We start from the raw sequence: 21,505 nt of genomic DNA, 5'->3' as shown, positions 1-21,505 counted from the left end.
ATCTTTTAGAATTGAATTGAAAATCTGATTTGTATGTGGGAGAGTATCTAAAAATCATGTGTTCTGAGAAAGAAATCAACAGGAGAGAGTTGACTCCTCATCCTCTACATCTTGATTCTCGAGTCTTGAGTCTTAACGCTCTGTTATTCTAGGTGAGTAGGCGTCGATTAGGTCCAAGCATTTCAATTCTCGCACCTTTGTTGCCTCCTCCTTTTTCCACTTACCATTGAGAACCAAAGCCTAACCCTAACTTTGGGCCAAAATAATAATATGCCTACATATACTAGACTAAAATGATACCCCTTATTTTTCATTGCCCTGGGCCTTTTCCCAATTTTCCCTTGTATTGGGCCGGCCCCGAATTAGTCCTCTTCCACATATAGGGCATCAAGTTACTTTCCAAACATAACTCCCCGAAAAGCTCCTCATGGTCCATGCTAGATAATAGTTGGGCATGTATCCTTCACCAAGTCTCAAGTTGCATATTATGGTTAATGAAGCTTCATACACACTAACAAACTCCATGCTTAAATAACAATATACCAAGCTAGTAAGCCAAAAATCGAGTGGTTTATTCTAGACATGCTCATCGAATTTTGGAAAGGGTTTCTATTTCAAACAACTATTTAGGAAAAGTTATTTGGATTTCAGAGTAAATACTCATTTATACAAGCATTTCTACTTCACTAACAGTCACTACCTTATATATTAGTGACTAAAGAAACCTAAATACTGAAAAAACAAAAACATACCGACTATAGTTTGAAAAAAAGTCCATCACTTTGAGACAAGTTCCTCGAATGTCGGACAAAGGTTTTAGTTTCGAGTTAACAACTTTTCAGTTTCAAAAACAACATAATGTAACAAAGACATACAATCTTGAAAGAACTTACTCGGGACACCAAAATCTATTCTACATATGAATCCATATCGCTTGCCGAAAAGAGTCCGAAATGATATTATAAAATATAATGGACACTATATTTTAGATTTTGTTGAATATAAAGACCATATAAATGGGCCATTAGATTTTTGGGCAAGTTTCATACTTGGTGGTAAATTTTGTAAAGGGGATAATGAGTTAAAAGGGTAATATATTTTTTGATTTGCACACATTTGATCACTGAGTTTTTTGTCTACATTCCATTTAACTTGTTTTTTTATCCACATTCAATCCTTATAACCAACTACTCTAGGTTAAGCCGGAAAATGACTTAATAGGATATAATTTCAGTTTCTACACATTTAGTCCTTCATGTTTTTGTACACATTTAGTCTTTAAGACCGATTTCTTTAAATTTTGCTCACGACATCCTATGTGGGACAATCATTAAAGAAATGTTCTCATATGTTGTTCTTCCTTCACTTATATCAGTAACCTAGTTCATAAGTCGGTGAAATAATGTTGGTTCTCTAGTTTTCTCCAATAAGAATATGTTTTCAGCTTTAGTTTCATCTATCTCAATAACAAACAACGAGATTCTTTGTGATTTCTTCATCCCAACTTGAATTTGCACTTCCAAGAAAAAATAATTAAGGAAGATGCTAAAAGAATTTTCAATTCCAAAAAAAAGGACACCCTAGAAAAAAATTAATCTGCATCCATATTAGACAATGAGATTCTTTGTGATTGTTTCCTTCCAACTCGAATTTGCACTACCAAGACGAAGAATCTCGTTGCCTACTATGGAGATAGATGAAACCGAAGTCAAATACATCTTTTGCTTGAAGAAAATTAAGACACCAACATTATTTGAGTAATTCGTGAATTAGATTATTGATATAAGTGATAGACGGAGCATGTATGCGAACACCTCATTAATGATTGTCCCACGTAGGATGTCGTGAACAAAATCTGAAGAAATCGATCATAATGACTAAATGTGTACAAAAACATCAAGGACTAAATGTGTACAAACTGAAAATTATATTACCTTATTAAGTTAGTTTTACAACTTAACCTGCAGTAGCCGGTTATAATGACTGAATGTAGATTAAAAAAAAAAAGGTTAAATGGTCAAATATCGAACAAAAAACTTAGTGATCAAATGTGTACAAATCAAAAAATATATTTACCCTTTTAAGTCATTATCCTTTTTTTATAAAGTAAAAAATGAATTATTTTAGAGGGTGTTTGAGATTTAACATCAAAAGAATTGATTGAGTTATTGTTTTTTTGAAAATTTAATAGATCAAAAAAAGTTTGACAAAATGAAAAGACATTTTAAAACAATTTTTCTCAACTCTTCAAAATTAAGATTTTAAAAAGTTAGAATTTGTAACTCTTCTAAACTCCTAATGGCTTTTTGAATTGTAAAAGTCAATATTACCTTATATACCCTTAAGCTAAGACATACATTTAAAAAAATAATAATAACTTATTGACTTATTGAATTTTTCCCACCACAAAAACTAATCTAAATATTAAAAAAAAACTTTTTTAAAGACTCAATTTTCTACTATCAATTGTAAATATCAAAAAGCTATGCATCTTCGATAAAACTATTGAAATTATTTACGGATCTTTGTAAAAAATTAGAACCCATCACGAGTTGGGTCGTTATGATGTGTTGCGAACAATGTTAAAATTACCAAAACATGTAATTACCCGTCTTTGTGTGTATGATCCGCAAAAAATTATCCCAAGGTTCCTTGTTTTTTCGTCTGTCTTGTGGCACAAAAAGGTTAAACATATAGCGTATAACTTCACCATAAACCCATTCACCTTCCACAATTAAGGCATTGTCCATACTTGTAATCGACTTCTTTTTAAAAGAAGCACAGTCCCAAATTGATAACATTCCTCCTGAGTCCTGACCTCCCTAAGCAGAGCTCAACACGAAATCAAAACTATACTTTCTCCATATGCTTTTTTACTTTAAATAAATCGATATCAATCAAATGAGTATCTTGAAGACCAAAAAAAAACACCATTCCTGCTTCAAAGTTACATAACCTTTTTCATTTTCGTACCAATTCCAACTCCATGCACATTTAAGGATAATATATTCATTTATCACCTCCTCCAACTTCATTTCTATTAATATACTCATGAGATCTCCTTTTGTACCCTCCATGTGAAATCATATTTTGAATGAAATACCTTTGAATTTGTAGTTTACATTTGTATGTGAATCAGATTTTGAATGAAATACCTTTGAAAGTGTAGTTTACCTTTGAAATTCTTAAGATGCTTATATGATACCTTGAATGTAATTTAGGTTATAGACACCAACAATTTTAATCTTGTTGATGGTGAAACTTCAAAAAATAAGCTTAAGCCTAAACTTGTTTGGGATAATCATACATTCATGGTCTTTGTTGATGAGTGTATGAATAAGGATAAAAAAGGGCATAGATTTGGTAGGAGTTTCTATAAGGTCGGGTGGGCAAATACAAAGAAAAATGTTAAAAAAATGACAAGGAAAAGATTGGAAATAAAGCAGTGTAACGCCCGTAGATCCGGGCTAGTCAATTTAGAGGCAATATGGGTCGAAAATGACATTTCGGCAAAAGATTATTTAGAATAAATAATTTTAACCAAGTTATATTATATGTCACAAGGTTTCCGTACATATAAAGAACGCCGAAATCTGAGTTATAACGAAGAAGTTATGGTCCGTCGAAGTTTTATGGCAAAACCGACACGGCACCGGGAAGCGTAAAAAGTGAATTTATGATAGAAGACTTTTTAGCCTTAGTTATCTAAACCAAAGTCGTAGATTATGTTAAAATGAGAAAATCCGTAAAAAGAACGCCCAAATCTGACTTCGTATGAGGAAGTTATGATTTTTCAAAGTTTCAGCTTAGTAGTGTACAGCCCGAAACTCGAATTTTAGTTCGAGCGGTTTTTTGGCTTACGCGACCTAAATGAGAGTTAAAGATCTCATTAATAGGAACTCAACAGTAAAAAGATGGACAAAAACGGAGTTCGTATGAAAGAGTTACGAATTCTTCGCGGTCATTTAACAGTCTAAACGCCTCCTACTGTTAAATTTATGATCGGTCGAGAATTAGCCGACGGAGCCAAAATGAAAGTTGTAGATATTATTTTTACCTACGCATGGATATAAAGAACGTCGAAAACGGAGATAGTATGAGATAGATATAGACGAAGCTTAGTCACTACTTTTCGAGCGCGGCGAATTCGATACAGTTTTGTAAATCCGAGATAGAATGAGAATTAGTCAACGAGGTCTAAATGAGAGTTGAAGATCTCATTAATAGGAACTCAACGGTAAAAAGACAGACAAAAATGGAGCTCGTATGCGAAAGTTATGGACGAAACTTAGTCCTTACTTTTCGAGCGCGTTGAATTCGATACAGTTTTGTAAATCCGAGATAGAATGAGAATTAGCCAACGAGGTCTAAATGAAAGTTGAAGATCTCATTAATAGGAACTTAACGGTAAAAAGACAGATAAAAACGAAGCTCGTATGCAAAAGTTACGGACGAAGCTTAGAGACTACTTTACTATAAAACTCCTATAAATACAAGGGTGAACTCCTCATATTTTCTTCACACCATAAGCCTCTCTTTCTCTCTCTAACTTCTCTCTAGCCTCCCTAAACCCCTCCCAAGTCTACGGAACCTCCCTAGCACGAGAAGAAAGCCCCGGAGCGCCCGACGGCTCCGAGAAGAAAAGCTTTCGGCTTGGAAACGCTGCTCCAACGAAGCCCGATTTTTAATAAAAACTCGCTGTAAGTGAGCTACGCCTATACTATATTTAATATAGATTTTATTTAATTATAGTAACATTATTAGGACCTTAAAATAATTATTTGGGCTATTATTATGAGTTATATTGAGTGTTATTTAACGCTTATATAATAGTAATAATATCTAGACTATTAATTAGTCGTGGTTAACGTTAAAAACTAAACCCTAGTGGTATTGATACTAGGTTTTGTCGAGAAAAATTGTTTTGAGATAACGAAGTGCTGTCTGAGTTCGGAATCACCACCTAATCAGGTGAGTGCATGGTCCCTTTCATCTTACACATAGATATGAAGTATTTATTATATAATTTACGTGTTGTGAGTGCATGGTCTCTTTCATCTTACACATAGATATGAAGTATTTTAATATAAATTACGTGTTATGTGTGCATATTGTCTGAATACTTGTTGTCTATGCTGGTGAAAGATTTTTATACATGTTTTAAATGATGTAAATTGTATAAAGTATTTTATATCTATAAAATATGTTGGGTAAAACATGGGTAGATGAATGATGATGGATAAAAGCTGAAATAGAGGAACATTAGTAGTACAAACCTAGTGCCCTATAGGTATACATTGGCAGCAGTGGACCTAGTACCCTATATATGAGCACTGGCAGCTGCGCCACAACCCGTAGATGATTTAGATCTACGGTAAACGTCCTAGCAGCTGCGCTCTAAGGATAGTATCGGTAGCTGCACCTAATAAGGAGCCTTATGACCATGACAGTAGTGTTTACAGGTCAATACCGGCAGAAGCGCCTCATAGAAAATGTCCTAATTCTGGCAGCTGAGCCTAAGTGACAATATTAGCAGCTGTGCTTGACCAATGTGTCATTGGCAACAATGGACTTCATGTTGTTTCCTTAGGATGATCCTTAGGAGTGAATGAATGAGAAATAGCTGATTCTTAGGGTAGATCCTTAAGAATAAAGAAGATAATGGGGATGGGTAATTGGGTTGATTGTTTGATTGTTTAAACATAATAATTATATTATTGTGGGTTGAAAACCCTATGTACTCACCAGGTTTCCCAACCTGACCCACTCAGTTTATTTATATCACAGGTGTTGATATGAAGTGACATTACACTAAGAGATTTAAAGAGATGTAGATCACTAGTGTAAATAATTGTAAGTTCTGTTTATGCTTATGTTTCTGTATTAACGATGACGTCCCAACGTTTTAAAATGAAATAAATACGTTTCTTCGAAAATGTTTTAATAACGTATTTACCATGTTTTTCTGGGAACAAATTCCGCAACATTTTTATAAAATGAAGTACTCTGATTTTTATAAAGCATAAACAAAATCAATCTTTTCTGGCCGTGAAAATGGGGATGTCACAAGCAACTCAAAAACAAATGAGACATTATACGGAAAGAATGAAATATGTATGATCGTGTAATGAAGCTATAATCTGGCATTTCATATGATAACATGAGAAAAATAATCATAGCATCAACGAAATGGTAGGAAGAGAAAATAAAGGTAATAATTATATTATTTTTCTATTAACTTGTTTTTTTTATTTTAATAATATTTTTATTTTTTACTACATAGGGAGATAAAGACTATGCTAAGTTTAAGGATAAAAATTTGGAGATATATGTGTAACATCCCAAAACTACAGTCTAAAAATTTCATTTTAATTTAATAATAAAACCATAGTCATCGAACATCGTATAAAAATCATAATCAATGTTTCTCAAAATGTCATAACAATTGTCAAAATATATACGAGTATAAACATCCCAGGCTGAACAGATGGTGTGTGCACTGCAATATTCCCGAGCTCCTCTTTTGAAAACTGAGTACCTGAAACCAAAACTGAAACTGTAAGCACGAAGCTTAGTAAGCTCCCCCAAACTACCAAATACCATACAATAACATATAAGCACATATTGGGTCTTGCCCACTGCATCGAACCGAAGTCCGGAAACTGTATCGGACTGAAGTCTGGAACTACTAGGGCTTTGCCCTCTACATCGAACCGAAGTCCGAAATTACTAGGGCCTTGCCCTCTGGATCAGACCGAAGTCCAGAAACTGCATCAGACCGAAGTCCGAAACTGACTGAACATGACATAGCATAAGCATAACATATAACATAAACACATATACTGCTTACTGCATCGGACATAGTCCAGAACACATAACACATAATCCTGCCTGAGTCACGAAGACATCAAACATACCACTACTGCATCAGACCGAAGTTCGGAAACCACTACTAACTAAATGGGCCGATATTGTGGCCGTAGACCCGTTCCTACTAGAAGGAAACTCACCTCACACTGCTGAAGTCCTGCTGACAAAACCATAGTTGTTGGATGACAGACTCCCGATCTGTCAATATCAAATTAATAACTAGGTTCCACTACATAACTATAAATACATACTTTGGATAATTACTACATTACCCTAGATTGGCTTAGCCAAGCCTAAGGCCCAATCCATAGGCCCAAAGTCAAGTAGGGATTAAAGCCTAACATATGGCCCAACTTTCCAAATTGGGCCCAACCCTCTACATGGACTTCTCTTAAGGCCCAATTATTCAGTCCAGTCCAACATGTCTTATTCTAAGGGCCCAATATCATACAACCATCTAAGCCCAAACTATGGCCTAATTTTCCAAATTGGGCCCAACTCCTCATATAGGCCTTACCACAAAGCCCATTAATTATTCTAGTCCATTTGCTTGATCTTGGATGACCCATTAATAACCCAATCATCAAGACCCAAAGGAAAGGCCAAACAATAAACCCAAGTGGAATTAGGGTTTCACATAAAATGACGATTAGGGTTAAGTTTCCTACTTAATCCACTAAGGACTTAATCCATTAAGTCCAATATTGCTTAGATTAATTTCTGCCAATGATTATTATTTAATATCTCCAGTTAGTAAATAATTCCCGTGTGTCCTGATTAATTCCCCAAATTAGGGTTTTATTGGCATTATGGTTTTTCCAACCAAAATACTTGCCCATTTATCAAATTGTTGGGCTTTTAGGTCAATTAGGGCTTTATTGGGCCTATTAGGCCCACTAGAATATCATTAAGCCCATTAGGGTTTTATTGGATCAATTAGGGTCCATTAAGCTTCATTGGGCCCATTAGGGATTACAAGGCCCACTAGGGTTTCTTAGTCCCATTGTCCAACCATCCAAACGAGTCAAAACACCATCAAAGCACACCGCCACCCGACACGGCGGCTGGTGGCGGCAACCACCACCTCATGATGGTGGTTTTCAGTTTTCCTTTCATTATTCAATTTGTAATTTACACTTTACAATGCTGAAACTCAAAATAAACGCACACACTAAACAACATAAACACAGACACAACCACCCTATGGTGATCGGTGGTGGTAGAAGGTGGCAGCCACCACCTCACGGTGGTGGTAACGACGGTTCTTGGTTTTCCAGCCAACAAACTATTACATATCATGGCACATTCATCAAAAAACACTCCTACACACACCAAAACATACACATAGTGGAATACCTACACAAGACTCACATGCACACACATGCACAGCCACCTAACGTGGTGGTTGACGGTGGCAGGAGGTGAAAACCGCCGCCTCACGGCGATGGTAATGCCCTTCTCTTGATTTCCAGACCGAGATGCATCCACAGAAGAACAAAACAGCACATTACCCACACATACATGCGACATGGAGGCTGGAACGCACACTACAACCACCCTCGGGGTAGTTGATGTTGACCGGAGCAACAGGTGGCGGTCGTGAGTGCATGGAGCGCCAAAGATCCAAGAAGAATAACCCATCCATGGTGTGCTGCGGTCCTTCCTCGGCAGTTCACGGCTTCTCCCGCAGTGAAGTCGTAGCGGCAGTGCTCAGACTCGTCTGGCAGCGGCGGCAGCAGCTTCGCTCGTGAACTCTTCACAGGCCCGTCGCCAAAACCTTGACTCGTTGAACTCTCTCTCTCTCTCTCTCTCTCTCTCTATCTCTCTCCCTCTCTCTCTCTCTCCGGCAAAACACATTGGGGAAATCCGGTGGTGTTTCAATGGGGATTCGGTGGTGCAAGATGGTGATAAGGGAGCTGGAGGCAGAGGTCGGGTGGAGGGGGATACAATGTGTGTTGGCGGCTAACTCAAGGCTCTTAGGGTTAGGGTTATGTTCAGCTAAATACCCGACACCCTTGAGCATATTACCATAATGTCACAAATAACCCCTCCCTTCACATTTTCTTTCAAAGTCAGCCCATAATTTACCCTTTTTAACCCCTTCCCTCAAAACTCTTACAAATTAAGTCCCATAAATTACCAAACAACCCCCATCTTCTAAAATCTTTACAATTCAGCTCCATAAGTTACCCCCTTTATCCCCCAATATCTTAATTATGAATTATTTAGCCTCATTTGCCTCTTTTCCTTTCAAATTAAATCCAATAATTACCACAAATCCCCTGACTTCATAAAATGTTTTCAAACCGAGTCCGAAACTTACACTTTTAACCCCCGACTTCTAAAATTGTGACAATTAGCCCTTCGAGACCATCCTTATATATATATATATATATATATATATATATATATATATATATATATATATATATATATATATATATATATATATATATATATATGGGCTACTATTCGCTCATTCATTTATTTATTATTCTATTAAATAAATAGGGTGTTACAATATGAGACATATTATGAGAAGTTATTTCGGGATTCTCTTGCTATAGGGGTAAAAATGACGATATGTATATGAGTGCAGTACAAGATATAATTGTAGGAGATATATATCAACGTAAACCGACGTAGACGTAATGGCATTTGATTTGTTTTTGAAACTATTTTATACTCTTATTATTATGATTTAATGTAGCATGATTGATGACTAAATTATTGTTGAAACATTAGATATGATTTAATGTATTCTCATTATTAGGGTTTAATATTTTAAATGTTGATGAACCATTAGATATTTTATAAAAAAAATTATTAAGTAAAGAAAAACTTATTCGTAAAAAGGCTTACTTGTAAAAAATATTATTAGAATCGAATTAATATATATAAACATTTTTTTTTTCACAAACCTGCTTACAGTTAAAAAGTTAATGCATAGTTAAAAAGTTAAAAAAACATTATAAACTTATTATTACAGTGTTAAAACATTTTTCTAAAAACACTCATTTCACACTGTCGTTTATAAGTTAAAATGTTAAAAGCCAGTATTTTCTTTTGATTAACATTTAGGGGATGTCTGACAAGCTTTTTGATTTATTACCGGTTTCATAACGATATAAACTGAAAAGAGTGTTTGGATAAAAATAACTTATACCGAGCTATACGAGTAATAAGTAAAAAAAATATGTTTGTCAACTTATAAGTATAAGGTCCCGTTTGATAGTTTCTGTCTGGAAAAATACTGTCTGGTAAAGTGTTGTCTGAGAAAGTTATCTGATTGGAAAAGAAACCAGAAAGAGACCGGGTTTGGTGTATAATTGTCTTTCCAGCCCATTCAGTCAGAAAGATATGATTTTAAGGTTTTCGGAAAAAAAACATATCTTACGGCACATTCTTTTGTGTCAATCAAATAATTTTTCCGATCTATCAAGAGAAAGATTTAATTGAATCTGAAAAGATGGGAATAAAAGGGGATTAGAAAAGTAATTTTGATTTTTCATAGACATTATTTACCCCAAAATTTCATTGCCAATCTGCATGAGTTGTTGATTTCGCCTTCGGCATTATTACTCATGAACCAGACGAGAAGGAATGAATGCGAACAGACACTCCAGTCGCCGGAAAATTGAAAGTCAACGGCAGTCAATGCAAAACCCCCACCGTCGCTAGGGTTTTCCTTCCATTACAAATATGTATAGTGATCGTTAGAATTGCTTAGAATCTAAAGAAAATGGCAAGGTTCCAAAATTGTTCATTTAAATCTTAATCGTCTCTTTGTTTCTGGTGATGCAGATTTGATAGATCGTTGCATAGGGTAGAAGATTTGGGTGATAATGAAAGGCGACAAAGAACTCGTTGGTACTCTCAAGGGTTTTGATGTCTAGGTCAATATGGTACTCGACGACGTTACAGAGTAGTGAGTACCCCTCTTTCTCTCTCTGTATCTCTTTGGCTATATGTTGATTTATTCCTGAAAAATGTTATCAGTTGTAGATAGGTAAGTCGAGTTTATACATCTATTTTGCACCCGAGAGCTGTTTGCTATTGCTCTTTACGATTTATTAAACCCTAGAATTAGCTTCTTCTGTTTTTCCTTGGAAGAGAAGATATGTTGTGAACATCGGGGATCAGGGTGCAAACTCTATTCATGAACAAAATATGGTTTATCAGCAGCTTAGCAACATATCAAAGATGTGCAAGTTCTGAAAATTTTGAAACGTCAAAGAACTTCAATGATGGTTAATATCGTATTGCTTTTCTTCTATTTTGTAATATTAGTTACTCTAACTCGTCTTTAAGTTATATTGTTTAGGAAAGATTTCTCATGTTTTACCTCTTACCTAATGAGTAAAGATGCTTCTAACCCGTGTTTCTCATTAGCACTATATGCTTATTTTGCACCTCAATGTTTTCTTTTGTTAAAAGACTATTTTCCATCTTTTAAAGGTTCCTTGCATAATTTTTGCATAGTCCCTTTGACATTTCTCTGCTTCCTTTATACTAAATGACCATTTTACCCTTACATTTCAAAAACAAATGTCACTATAAGTATCAATTCTAACAGTATTTATCTATTCAGTGTCTTAATGCAGCTGGTCCCTGGTGGTTCTCCACATCCAGAATGAAAAGACAGGTGGCTTGTAGATAGGGGAGTTTTCCAAAGGGCAAATTTGTATTTGTTGATCTTATGATAAAGATATGTATTATGATTTACGAAATCGTCCCTAAAGGGTTACTAAAGTAATTACATATCCAGAAATCTAAATCATGATTTGAAGTCTTAAAAGAGAGAAGATATTATTTGGTAAGAGCATATTTCCACGTTGGTAATTTGGCATCCCTCATCCACTCTCAAATTTATTAATTTCTTTTTTAATTATAAATGAATTTGTAAGGACCCATGTGAGGTGAGCATGCATCATCTTTAATTTTGCACCTCATTGTCTTTTGTCCTGGAATCATGTTTCCATATGCCCAAACCACTCAACATGCATAGAAAGTGTAATTTTGCTTTCTCACTCCTTTGACTATTCAATTTACCAAAGAAGACCTCCTTTGTTTTTTTTTTTTTTTTTTTTTAAAAATCTATTTTGGCCTTAAAATTAGGGCTAGATACACCGAATCGCAACTCCTTTCAATGTTAGTTTAGGCCTTTTTAGCATGAAATATATAAACATAATGATAGTGTTCAAAGATTGATATATATATTTTTTTATGCTTTTGTGGTCCTAGCAGGATCAAGAATTGATTTTTAGTCGATTATAGCAATTATCAAATTTAATATGATTGGTTTGGTATGATCGAGATCATGAGAACTTTTGAGAGGACCACGGTAATTGGTTGGGACCTAAAAGATCACATGGAAGAGTATACAGACAAGTAAATTTTGTCTGAATTTTAAAATACTCATTTTCATTAAGAATTACTGGATTCATCATTTGAGTCGGAAGTATGCTATTCAAGAATTTCACATTACATTTATGTCATAATTGAATAAATATTTTTTTTTATAAAATATAAATAAAAATAATTAAAGATAATGGAATCTAATTGCTTCGCCTTCACTGGAAAATTGAGTAACTCTTGCAGTCGATTCTAGCAAAACCGTGTAATAGAGTTCTTCCCATGATTATGATTAGAGGACTAATAGTTTTGTAATCACATGCAACTGTGTGGTTATTCTGTAATCTTGGCCATTGATCGTTTTCATATAAGGACCAAGATTGAGTTCTATGCTTCACTAAAACAGTATGCATCGTGTCTTTGTTAAATTACTTTTTCTATCGTTTTTTTATTCATTTTATTTTTATAACTTATCTAAACCATTTGCAATTTCACTTTAGTTAATTATTAACTTTTGACATAAAGTTGGATATAATAGTTTATGGTTTGTTTATTTGGAGTTGCGGTAACATAAACACCATAATTAACCTACAAAATAAACTAATGATTTTAGTTTCACCATGTCATTTTATGTAATTGAAACTAACATCTAAACTAAGACGTTTCATAATTTGTATTCTAATATATGTACAAGTATGTGTGGAGTGCATATATATATATATATATATATATATATATATATATATATATATATATATATATATATATATATATATATATATATATATATATATATATATATATATATATATATATATATATATATATATATAAAAGATCGAATTAGAAGTCGATTTGATGACAAATCAGCAGCTCCCCTGTGTCTGGGGTTTCCAAAGGGGCAACGCTCCTTTGGCAGGATCCAAGAGGTAGAGTCTCGGGTTGGAATCCCGCTTGATTATGATAAAATTAAATTCTTGATATGTGATACAAACACTGAGAACCCCAATATGTGATACAAACACTGATAACCAAATCTAGACCATAAGATCGAAGTTTCTAATGATTTAGATTAAATATCGCAATATTGTTATTAAAGTAGAAACTCTCTCAAAAGTTCTCTCACAAAATCAGCCAAACTAATTTGCTATTAAAGTAGTCTCTCTCTCTCTCTCTCTCTCTCTCTCTCTCTCTCTCTCTCTCTCTCTCTCTCTCAAACAGACGTCTTTATCATCCTTCTTCCCTGCTCTTTTTTTTTCTCGTTGTATCTCTCTCACGTCTTCGGTGCTTCATCGTGAGTGTCCTTACTGCAGGGACGGATACAAGATTTCATAGTAGGGGTGTTACATCAAAAGTCAAAGGTTGAACGATAATAGAAAAAAAAAATCGAAAATTTTCTAAAATATTTATACTACATCCGGAAAAGTCAACGGAGGCACGTGCCACTACGTGCCCTATACTAAAACCACCCTTGCTACTACAACCTCCCTCCGAGATGATGTCACCTCTGCCATGGAAAACATCGACGAGAGACCAAGAACCAATGTTTTTAAAACCGGTTTTTTAATTGAACCGGTATGACGACCGATTACCGGTTCAACCAGTTCGACCGACGAGTGGAGCGGTTTTTATATTTTTCATGTTTTTTTCTATTTTTCTACACATACATACATATATAAATTATGAATTCGATGTTTACAAGTTGAAACATTAAAAATACACATAGAAATAAGTTGTAAATGAATCCAAATACATTAAAATAACACATAACCATAAGTTTTAATGTTTTACATCAATCCATATACGCCAAAAAGAAAATAAAATATAATATCGAAACCAAATATAATTTTAGATGAATATAACAACATCAAAAAACTTTATAACATTTATCATATGTTTTTATTTAGAGAAAACTAAATAGTTTTGAAGAAAAAAATCATAAAAGTTTATTACGTAAATGATTTTTTTTCATATGCTTTTATTCGGTTTAACCGGTTCAACCGATTTATTTTGACCGGTTCAACCGGGTTTTTCTAAAGATCGACCGGTTTAATCCGGTTCAGAAATTAATATAAAACCGGTGATAGTTGAACAGTTCTCTCCACCGGTTCTCGATCTAACCGGTTCGAACGGCCGATTCAAACCAGTTTTTAAAACATTGCCAAGAACATATGGTTGCCGCCTAAGTCGCATTTACCATTATTTGCCAATGATAATATGCACCACATTGTACAAAAAGTAACAAACTCTATGACTTTTGTTTGGGTAGGTGGTTATATTTTAATTTTACACTTTTTACTTAGATTTTAAATTTATTATGAATTTGATTCAATTTTTTTACAAATTCATCAAAAATAAATTATTATTATTATTATTATTATTATTATTACAAATTTAAGTTTTGTACAACTTTTTTTAGACTTTTAAAAACTAAATTAGACCTTTTAAAGACTTTTTATAAACGTTTATACAACATATTTTACAACCTTATCTAAATTTTTTACTACTTTTTTACAACATTTAGTGATTTTTTTATAATAAAAGGACTGTGTATAAGAGTTTATAAAAAGTTAAAAAAAAGTTAAAGAAAATTGTAAAAAAAAGTATAAAAAGTTTTTAAGTAATATAAAATTAGTGTTATAATTACTTGTTCTAATCATATTGATAATTTTAAGATTAAAAACTTCAATATTAATAGTATTAAGTAATGGACTAAACCGCCACATAGTTGTCTCTATAAAAAAACAATCACACACACATTTCCCACAACCTTGCTTGGTTGTCCCTCTTTAATCATCTCCTTTAGATTCATCACCCACTCTTAACATTACTTTCATAGAATATTATTTACGTTAACAAATTGAAGTAATTAAATTATACGAATTAAAATTCGACTTAATCTTGTTCGAGTTTGAATACAAAATATATGTACAACTTTTAATTAAACATCTAAAATATCAATAAAATAAACGAAGCTTATGAATCAAAATCTAAGAAAACAAAAACATATTAACACTTAATTAAGATGATAATTAATATTGATCCATTTAATCATTTACGTGTAAATACGACGTTAGTTTGATCTGTTACTTATTAGTCTTATATTACCTAACTCGTTGATCGATCTGTTAATTAATCAGCATTATCAAATGATTATATATTCTCTAAAACAAATTGAACCCAAAATAGTATTTGCATTGTTTTTGTGGGAATCTTGATCCTTGGCATCACGCACACACAGACACACGCAGACAGCACAGCTAGATCTCCTTCAGCTGTCCATTTGACCAATTTTCCCCACCGCACTATTCTTCTTTTTAATTTTTTTTCCCTCTACGTTACATTTTATAAGTTTTCATCATTTTTCGAACATTAATTGTAACACACTATTATAAGTGGTGACATTCATTATTATCTAACAGTAACAAAAATCTAACATGCATACGATAAAATTACACCCATAATTTCGTGTATTTTATACCATATAAATTTCACTCATAAAATAAAAATATTAATAAACTATTATATAATAATTAAAATTATAACCAAAATTAACATAATTAATATACTTATCTCTAATCATATTTTAATCAAAATCATTGAGGGCACCATGTTCTTACTTCTTTATTAAAGCTTAAACACACATCATGAACAGATCCTACACTGGTTCTTCTAGGACCACCATCTTCCTCCCTCCTCCTCATCCACCACCACCACCACCACCACCATCGCCACATCTTAGTCATGTTGAGAGTTTAGGTTGGAGGAAATCCAGTCGGATTCAAGTGTTTAATTAATGAACTTCATGAAGATGAAGAAAGAAGATATTGCTCGAGGGCTAAAGTTTGGTGGTTCCGAAAAGAAAGACGATGTCGTTGTAGTTCGCGTGGGAAACAAGGTCTTGCCAGTCAATTACGAGTCAACTACAACTTTGTCATCCTCGAAGAACGTAAACCTGAGTCTTGATCTGAAGAAAGAAAAAGGAGAAAAAACAAAAACAATTTCTAAAATGAAATTAGAGTTGTTGAGATGGGCTGCTGCTGCAAAATCTGACAAAGGTGGGAAATACATAGCTCGAAAGGTTCGTATACATGCAACTATCATATCCCATAATCTTTTTTTAATATTGTTTTATGGATCATTAGAGATTTATTTCTGTAGATTATTTTTCAGGTATCGCAGTTTAGAAACAAAACGACAGTTAAAACTTTACAAAATGACGATCAAATGACCGATGACTCTCCAAAGATTAGTTTCAGATGGGAAGTCGAGAGTTGTTCTACATTTTCTTCTGCATTGTCTTCGAATAGGAATGAAGAAAAGGTTAACACTGAAATTCATTCTGACCCCGATGGCAAATCGAGCTCTGTAAGCCTGAGATCAACAGGATCAGGAAGCTGGATCACAACCGATTCAGACTGTAAGTTTCTTCAGTGATATGATATCAATCGTTCTTATAAATTAACTGTAGTTTCTTTTATATTTTGTAATTAAGAATGATTGATTGCTTATATAGATTCGATATTGCACATGGAAAAGTCAGTCATTCATGAATTCAGTTTATCTGATATGACTTTTTTGTGTGTTTCTGCAACAGTCGTGGTCTTAGAACTTTGAAGATGGTATTTTTGAGGATGAAGCCTTTCTAAACTTTTAAAAGAACTGCACGTGAAAATCTGATCATGGATGATCAGAATAGTGTTTTAAGACACGTATTATGATTCTGAAAGCTTCGTGTACATCCTTTATGTTTCAAGATAGAAGACTTTAGGTGTTTGTTGTATTAATGCAATATTTAATTAATCGGTGACTAATTATTTTTCTGGTCTTTTTGTTATCGTTACCTTTCACGAAACAGACTCCAGTACTTCATCTTTCGTTTATTAATTATAGAGTAAAGACAAATTATGCGATTGGTTGCGAAAGAAGCAATTATAACTATCATAATCATTAATCAAAGGGTTTCTAACATCATAATCATTAATCAAAGGGTTTCTAACCCAAGGATGATGTTTTCTCTTTTTAAAGTCAGAGAGTTTAAGTCCTGAACATAGATTAGATGAAATAATTTAGAAATAGTTTAATATGTTTTTCATTAAAAAAAACATCTATGATAGTCATTACACTTTGGTCCATGTGATTTCATTTTATGTTTGATTGGTCCTTTACACACATGACAATAATACCATTTTAAGTTTATTTTATATTTTATTTTTAACTAATTTTAATTTTTAATTAAAAAAAGAGAAAAATGAAAAAACCTCACACACCCCCAAATAAAACCCTATTCGATTATCTCCCTCCCCTCTTCTATATCTCTCCAACTTCGGTCCAGAACAATCGTCGTTGTCGCCGGTCTAGAAGCGCTAGTGCTACTATCCCATTTGAGATTAGGGTTTTGTGTGTGGGTTTTCGTAGTCATTTTGTATATTAGCCAAGGATCTGGTCCGTCACCATTATATCTACTATAGTTTTGTTCTGGTCTGTCACTATCATCCTTACCACATATTGTGTTGTCGTTATCATCTTCCTCATCTTTCTCCTTCCTATCGACATACAAGATTTGTGTTTCTTTCTCTGTGAACCACAACCATCACTTTCCTTCTTATGTGAAATAGTAAAAAAAATCGTCGACACTAGAGTGCAACATAAAATAGATATATTTTAACGAGTGAATATTAGATAATATAGGGCACCTACTAGAGTGCAACATAAAATAGGGTCGGCTACATAGGTTCCTCCAAATCTAGTTTGTGAATGGCCTCTATAAGGTGTCAGAAAAAGGTTGTAGTTCAACATTTTGGCACACTCAAGAACACCAATATCATACTTCTGCTAAGATAGAATAAACCATCGGGATATTTATACGAGACTGATGATCTTGCACCTTGGTTAATAGCTACAGCCAGACCAGCAGGTTATGGGTGACAGATATCATAACTTTTCGATGCCTGAAGAATGTCAAGGTAGACAATTCATTTCAACACGGTTATAAAAACTCATATGATAATGACTATACGTGGATTTTTACGTAAAAACACATCTCTTCAAATGGTTTTACATACAAATAAAACTAGTTATATCTTTTTTAAGTATTGAAAATACTTGTACTTTTCGGTCTAGGAACATATTAGACTACAACTCAACTAATGGAAAATATAGGATTTTATGGGATAAACACAATTACTTTACAAGCAAACAACTCACAGTTCAGTTTTATGGAAGATATATGATTTTTCGGGATAAACACAATTACTTTACAAGCAAACAGCTCACAGTTCAGTTTTATGGAAAATATAGGAATTTCCGGGATAAACACAATTATTTTACAAGCAAACAGCTCACAATTCAGTTTTATGGGAAAATATAGGATTTTCCGGGATAAACACAATTACTTTACAAGCAAACAACTCACAATTTAGTTTTATAGAAAATATAGGATTTTCGGGATAAACTCACTTACGTTTTCAAGGAACAAAGAACATACTTTTACATACCAAATGCTTATGAACTCATCAACTTAAATGTTGATAGTTTTTCAAAACTACTTGTATTCTCAGGAAAATAGTAGACAGATACACGCACAGGGTTCGAGAAGATAAAGAATAGTAGCTTCAAGTCTTTATTTTGCTATTTACTTTTGGAGTCAATCAAGCTGTGATTTGAATACAATGTAAATACTATATTATTAATACAATGGTTGTTGTTGCTTTGATTACTATTATTCATTGTTACTGTACATGAAGTCCTCCGCCCCCGAATATTTCCGTTGTTCAGGTTTGGGGTGTGACAGGTATACACCTGAACTATTTGCATTTTGTACAGTTTGGAAATCTATTAAGTTTACGAAGGGTAAAACAATCCATGAACAGACCACAATGTTTCTGTAAAAAGCTTATTTTTAAGCTTAGATATGTTTTAGTGACATAAATTGTATTTTTAGTAGGATTTGTTTACTTGTATCCCCCCCCCCCCCTAAAACATGGAAAAACTAAAAAATGAAGGGGTATGAACTCACTTTCAATGGATTTCTTAGTGGATAAAGAGATGAAGATGAAGGTTTTCAAGCTTAGAACACTTGAAGATGCTTGAAGAACACTTGAAGATGGTATTACCCTATGGATATTAACAAATATTAATGTGTGTAATTGTAACAAAACTAGTATTTTTATGTGTAGAATCACTAGATCTATGGAAAAGCTTACCAAAAATTGACGAACCACCTTAGGAGGAATTATCCTTGAGAAAGATGGAGAGTTCTTGAGAAAAATGAAAGAATGATGAAGTTGGAGAAGATGAAGTAAGGGGGAGGGTTTGACGAAATTTATGGGGTAGGGGGAGGGTGGTGGGGTGGGTAGGGTGGGCATGCATGAATGTGCATTGGTAAAAATTTGTTGGAAAGGGTGAGACAAATTATGGCAAAGTCAACTATTGTATTTATTATTTTTATTATTTTTTAAAGGTTGGCCTTTTTTTATAAAATGTATGATAATTTTATAAAAAGTGTGATAAAATAATGTCAAATTAAGACATTTTGTATCATAAAAATTTCAAATTATCACAAACCATAATATCATCAAAAATATTTGCACGTGGTTTCATGAATATTATTTATACCAAAATAATACATACTTGAATTTTCAAATTTTTGCATTGTTAATCCTAAGTAGGATTGTTGTTCAATAATTAATGAAAAGTGACGTACTTTATACTAATATTTGTAAGTTATACTTTAGGAATATTAGGAACATGACGCTTATCCTAAAATCCTATTACTAGTCGAGTTGACTTGGTTTGACCTAGAGTTGACAGTTGTCACATCATCCCCCTGTTAGAAGGAATTTCGTCCTGAAATTTGCACCTTGAGAAGGTTCTCACGAGCTAGGGAAAAGATGTAGGTATTTCCGTCTCATTTGGTCCTCCTGTTCCCAAGTGAATTTGGGCCCTCGCTTGGAGTTCCAACAGACCTTCACTATGAGTATGCAACTTTGTTTCGTTCTTTTGACCTCCCTGTCCATGATCTCATATGGTTTGTCGATTAAGTGGAGACACTCATTTACTTCAATTTCATCAAGTGGAATGACGAGAGTCTCATCAGACAAGCACATCTTCAAGTTGGACACATGGAAGGTGGGGTACACGTTACTGAGTTCCCACGGTAGTCAAAGATTGTAGGTTACCAGGCCGATCTTGGAAAGGATCTCAAGTGGCCCGATATACCTTGGATTCAGTTTCCCACGTTTTCCAAAACTTATCATTCCCTTATAGGGTGAGACCTTCAATAACACGCAATCACTAATCTGGAATTTCAAGGGTTTGTGTCGTTTATCCGCATAGCTCTTTTGTCAATCCCGAGATGCCTTTAGTCGCTCACAGATCTACACGATCTTCTCTGTCATCTCCTGTAGGATCTTAGGGTCGGTGAGGGTGTTATTGGTCGTTTGACCCCATAGCCAGTTGGGAGTCTCCAACTTCAATCCAACATAATGGTGACTTGAACTTACGTCTGTATAGTGCCTCAAATTGAGTGGCTTTGATGCCGGTGTGGTAGTTACTATTATAAGAGGACTCAATCAGTGGTATGTGAGCGTCCCATGCTTAGCCAAAGTCTATCACACAGGCATGGAGCATATATTCTAATGTTTGAATGTTTCGCTCACTCTGACCGTCTGTTTAGGGATGGTAGGATATACTCATGTCAAGTTGGGTTCCTAAAGACTTCAAGAATGTGAGGGTAATCGATTATCCCTATCATAGATAGTGGACAGTGGCACACTATGCAGTCTCACAATCTCCTTGAGATACGTTCTTGTCAGCTTTTCTGTCTTATCCGTCGCTTTTGATTGGTAGGAAGTGTACGGATTTGGTTAGTTTGCCTACGATCACCCAAATGGTATCGTGTCCACCCGTAGTCTTGGGAAACTTTGCCATGAAGTCTGGGGTAATCCACTTCCACTTCCATTCAGGTGTTTCTGGTTGTTTTAACAGCGCAGGGGATTCTGGTATTCTACTTTGACCTTAGCACAGGTTAGGCACTTACCTACGTAAGTGACAATCTCTTCTTTCATTTTTGGTCACCAATACACTCCTTTCAGGTCCTGGTACATCTTGTATGCCCCAGCGTGAATGGAGTATTTTGTATTGTGTTCCTCGTTCATGATCCAAATCCCTTTGGCGTCCAGATTCGATTCATGAAATATTGTATTCCGTCAACTCTGATTTCAAAGTTCTTATCCATTCCCCACACTACTTCCTTCTTTTCTGACTACATGTCCTAGGA

The 21,505-nt window shown here is 34.2% G+C and overlaps 1 protein-coding gene and 1 long non-coding RNA gene across 3 annotated transcripts; both read left to right on the top strand.

Annotated features, from left to right (window-relative positions):
- Positions 1-10,300: 10,300 nt before the first annotated feature.
- Positions 10,301-11,668, top strand: LOC144998554 (uncharacterized). The gene is made up of 3 exons (XR_013660364.1): positions 10,301-10,574; positions 10,675-10,798; positions 11,462-11,668. It is a non-coding gene; the product is annotated as an uncharacterized LOC144998554 (long non-coding RNA).
- A 4,205-nt stretch (positions 11,669-15,873) lies between these two features.
- Positions 15,874-17,049, top strand: LOC144998552 (uncharacterized). Of its 2 annotated transcripts, none has more exons than XM_078958299.1 (3): positions 15,874-16,306; positions 16,387-16,645; positions 16,823-17,049. In XM_078958299.1, the coding sequence occupies exons 1-3, from the start codon at positions 16,022-16,024 to the stop codon at positions 16,840-16,842; spliced, it is 564 nt and encodes a 187-aa protein (XP_078814425.1). In that variant the 5' UTR covers positions 15,874-16,021; the 3' UTR covers positions 16,843-17,049. The 2 variants fall into 2 exon arrangements, with proteins under 2 accessions (XP_078814425.1, XP_078814426.1); XM_078958300.1 differs by having other exon boundaries at positions 15,875-16,306; positions 16,399-16,645.
- The last annotated feature ends 4,456 nt before the right edge of the window (positions 17,050-21,505 follow it).

Source organism: Lactuca saligna, chromosome 5 (genome assembly GCF_052625555.1).
Source record: "Lactuca saligna cultivar CGN05327 chromosome 5, ASM5262555v1, whole genome shotgun sequence".
Lineage (NCBI taxonomy): Eukaryota > Viridiplantae > Streptophyta > Magnoliopsida > Asterales > Asteraceae > Lactuca > Lactuca saligna.
This window is presented reverse-complemented; position numbering and strand designations above follow the sequence as displayed.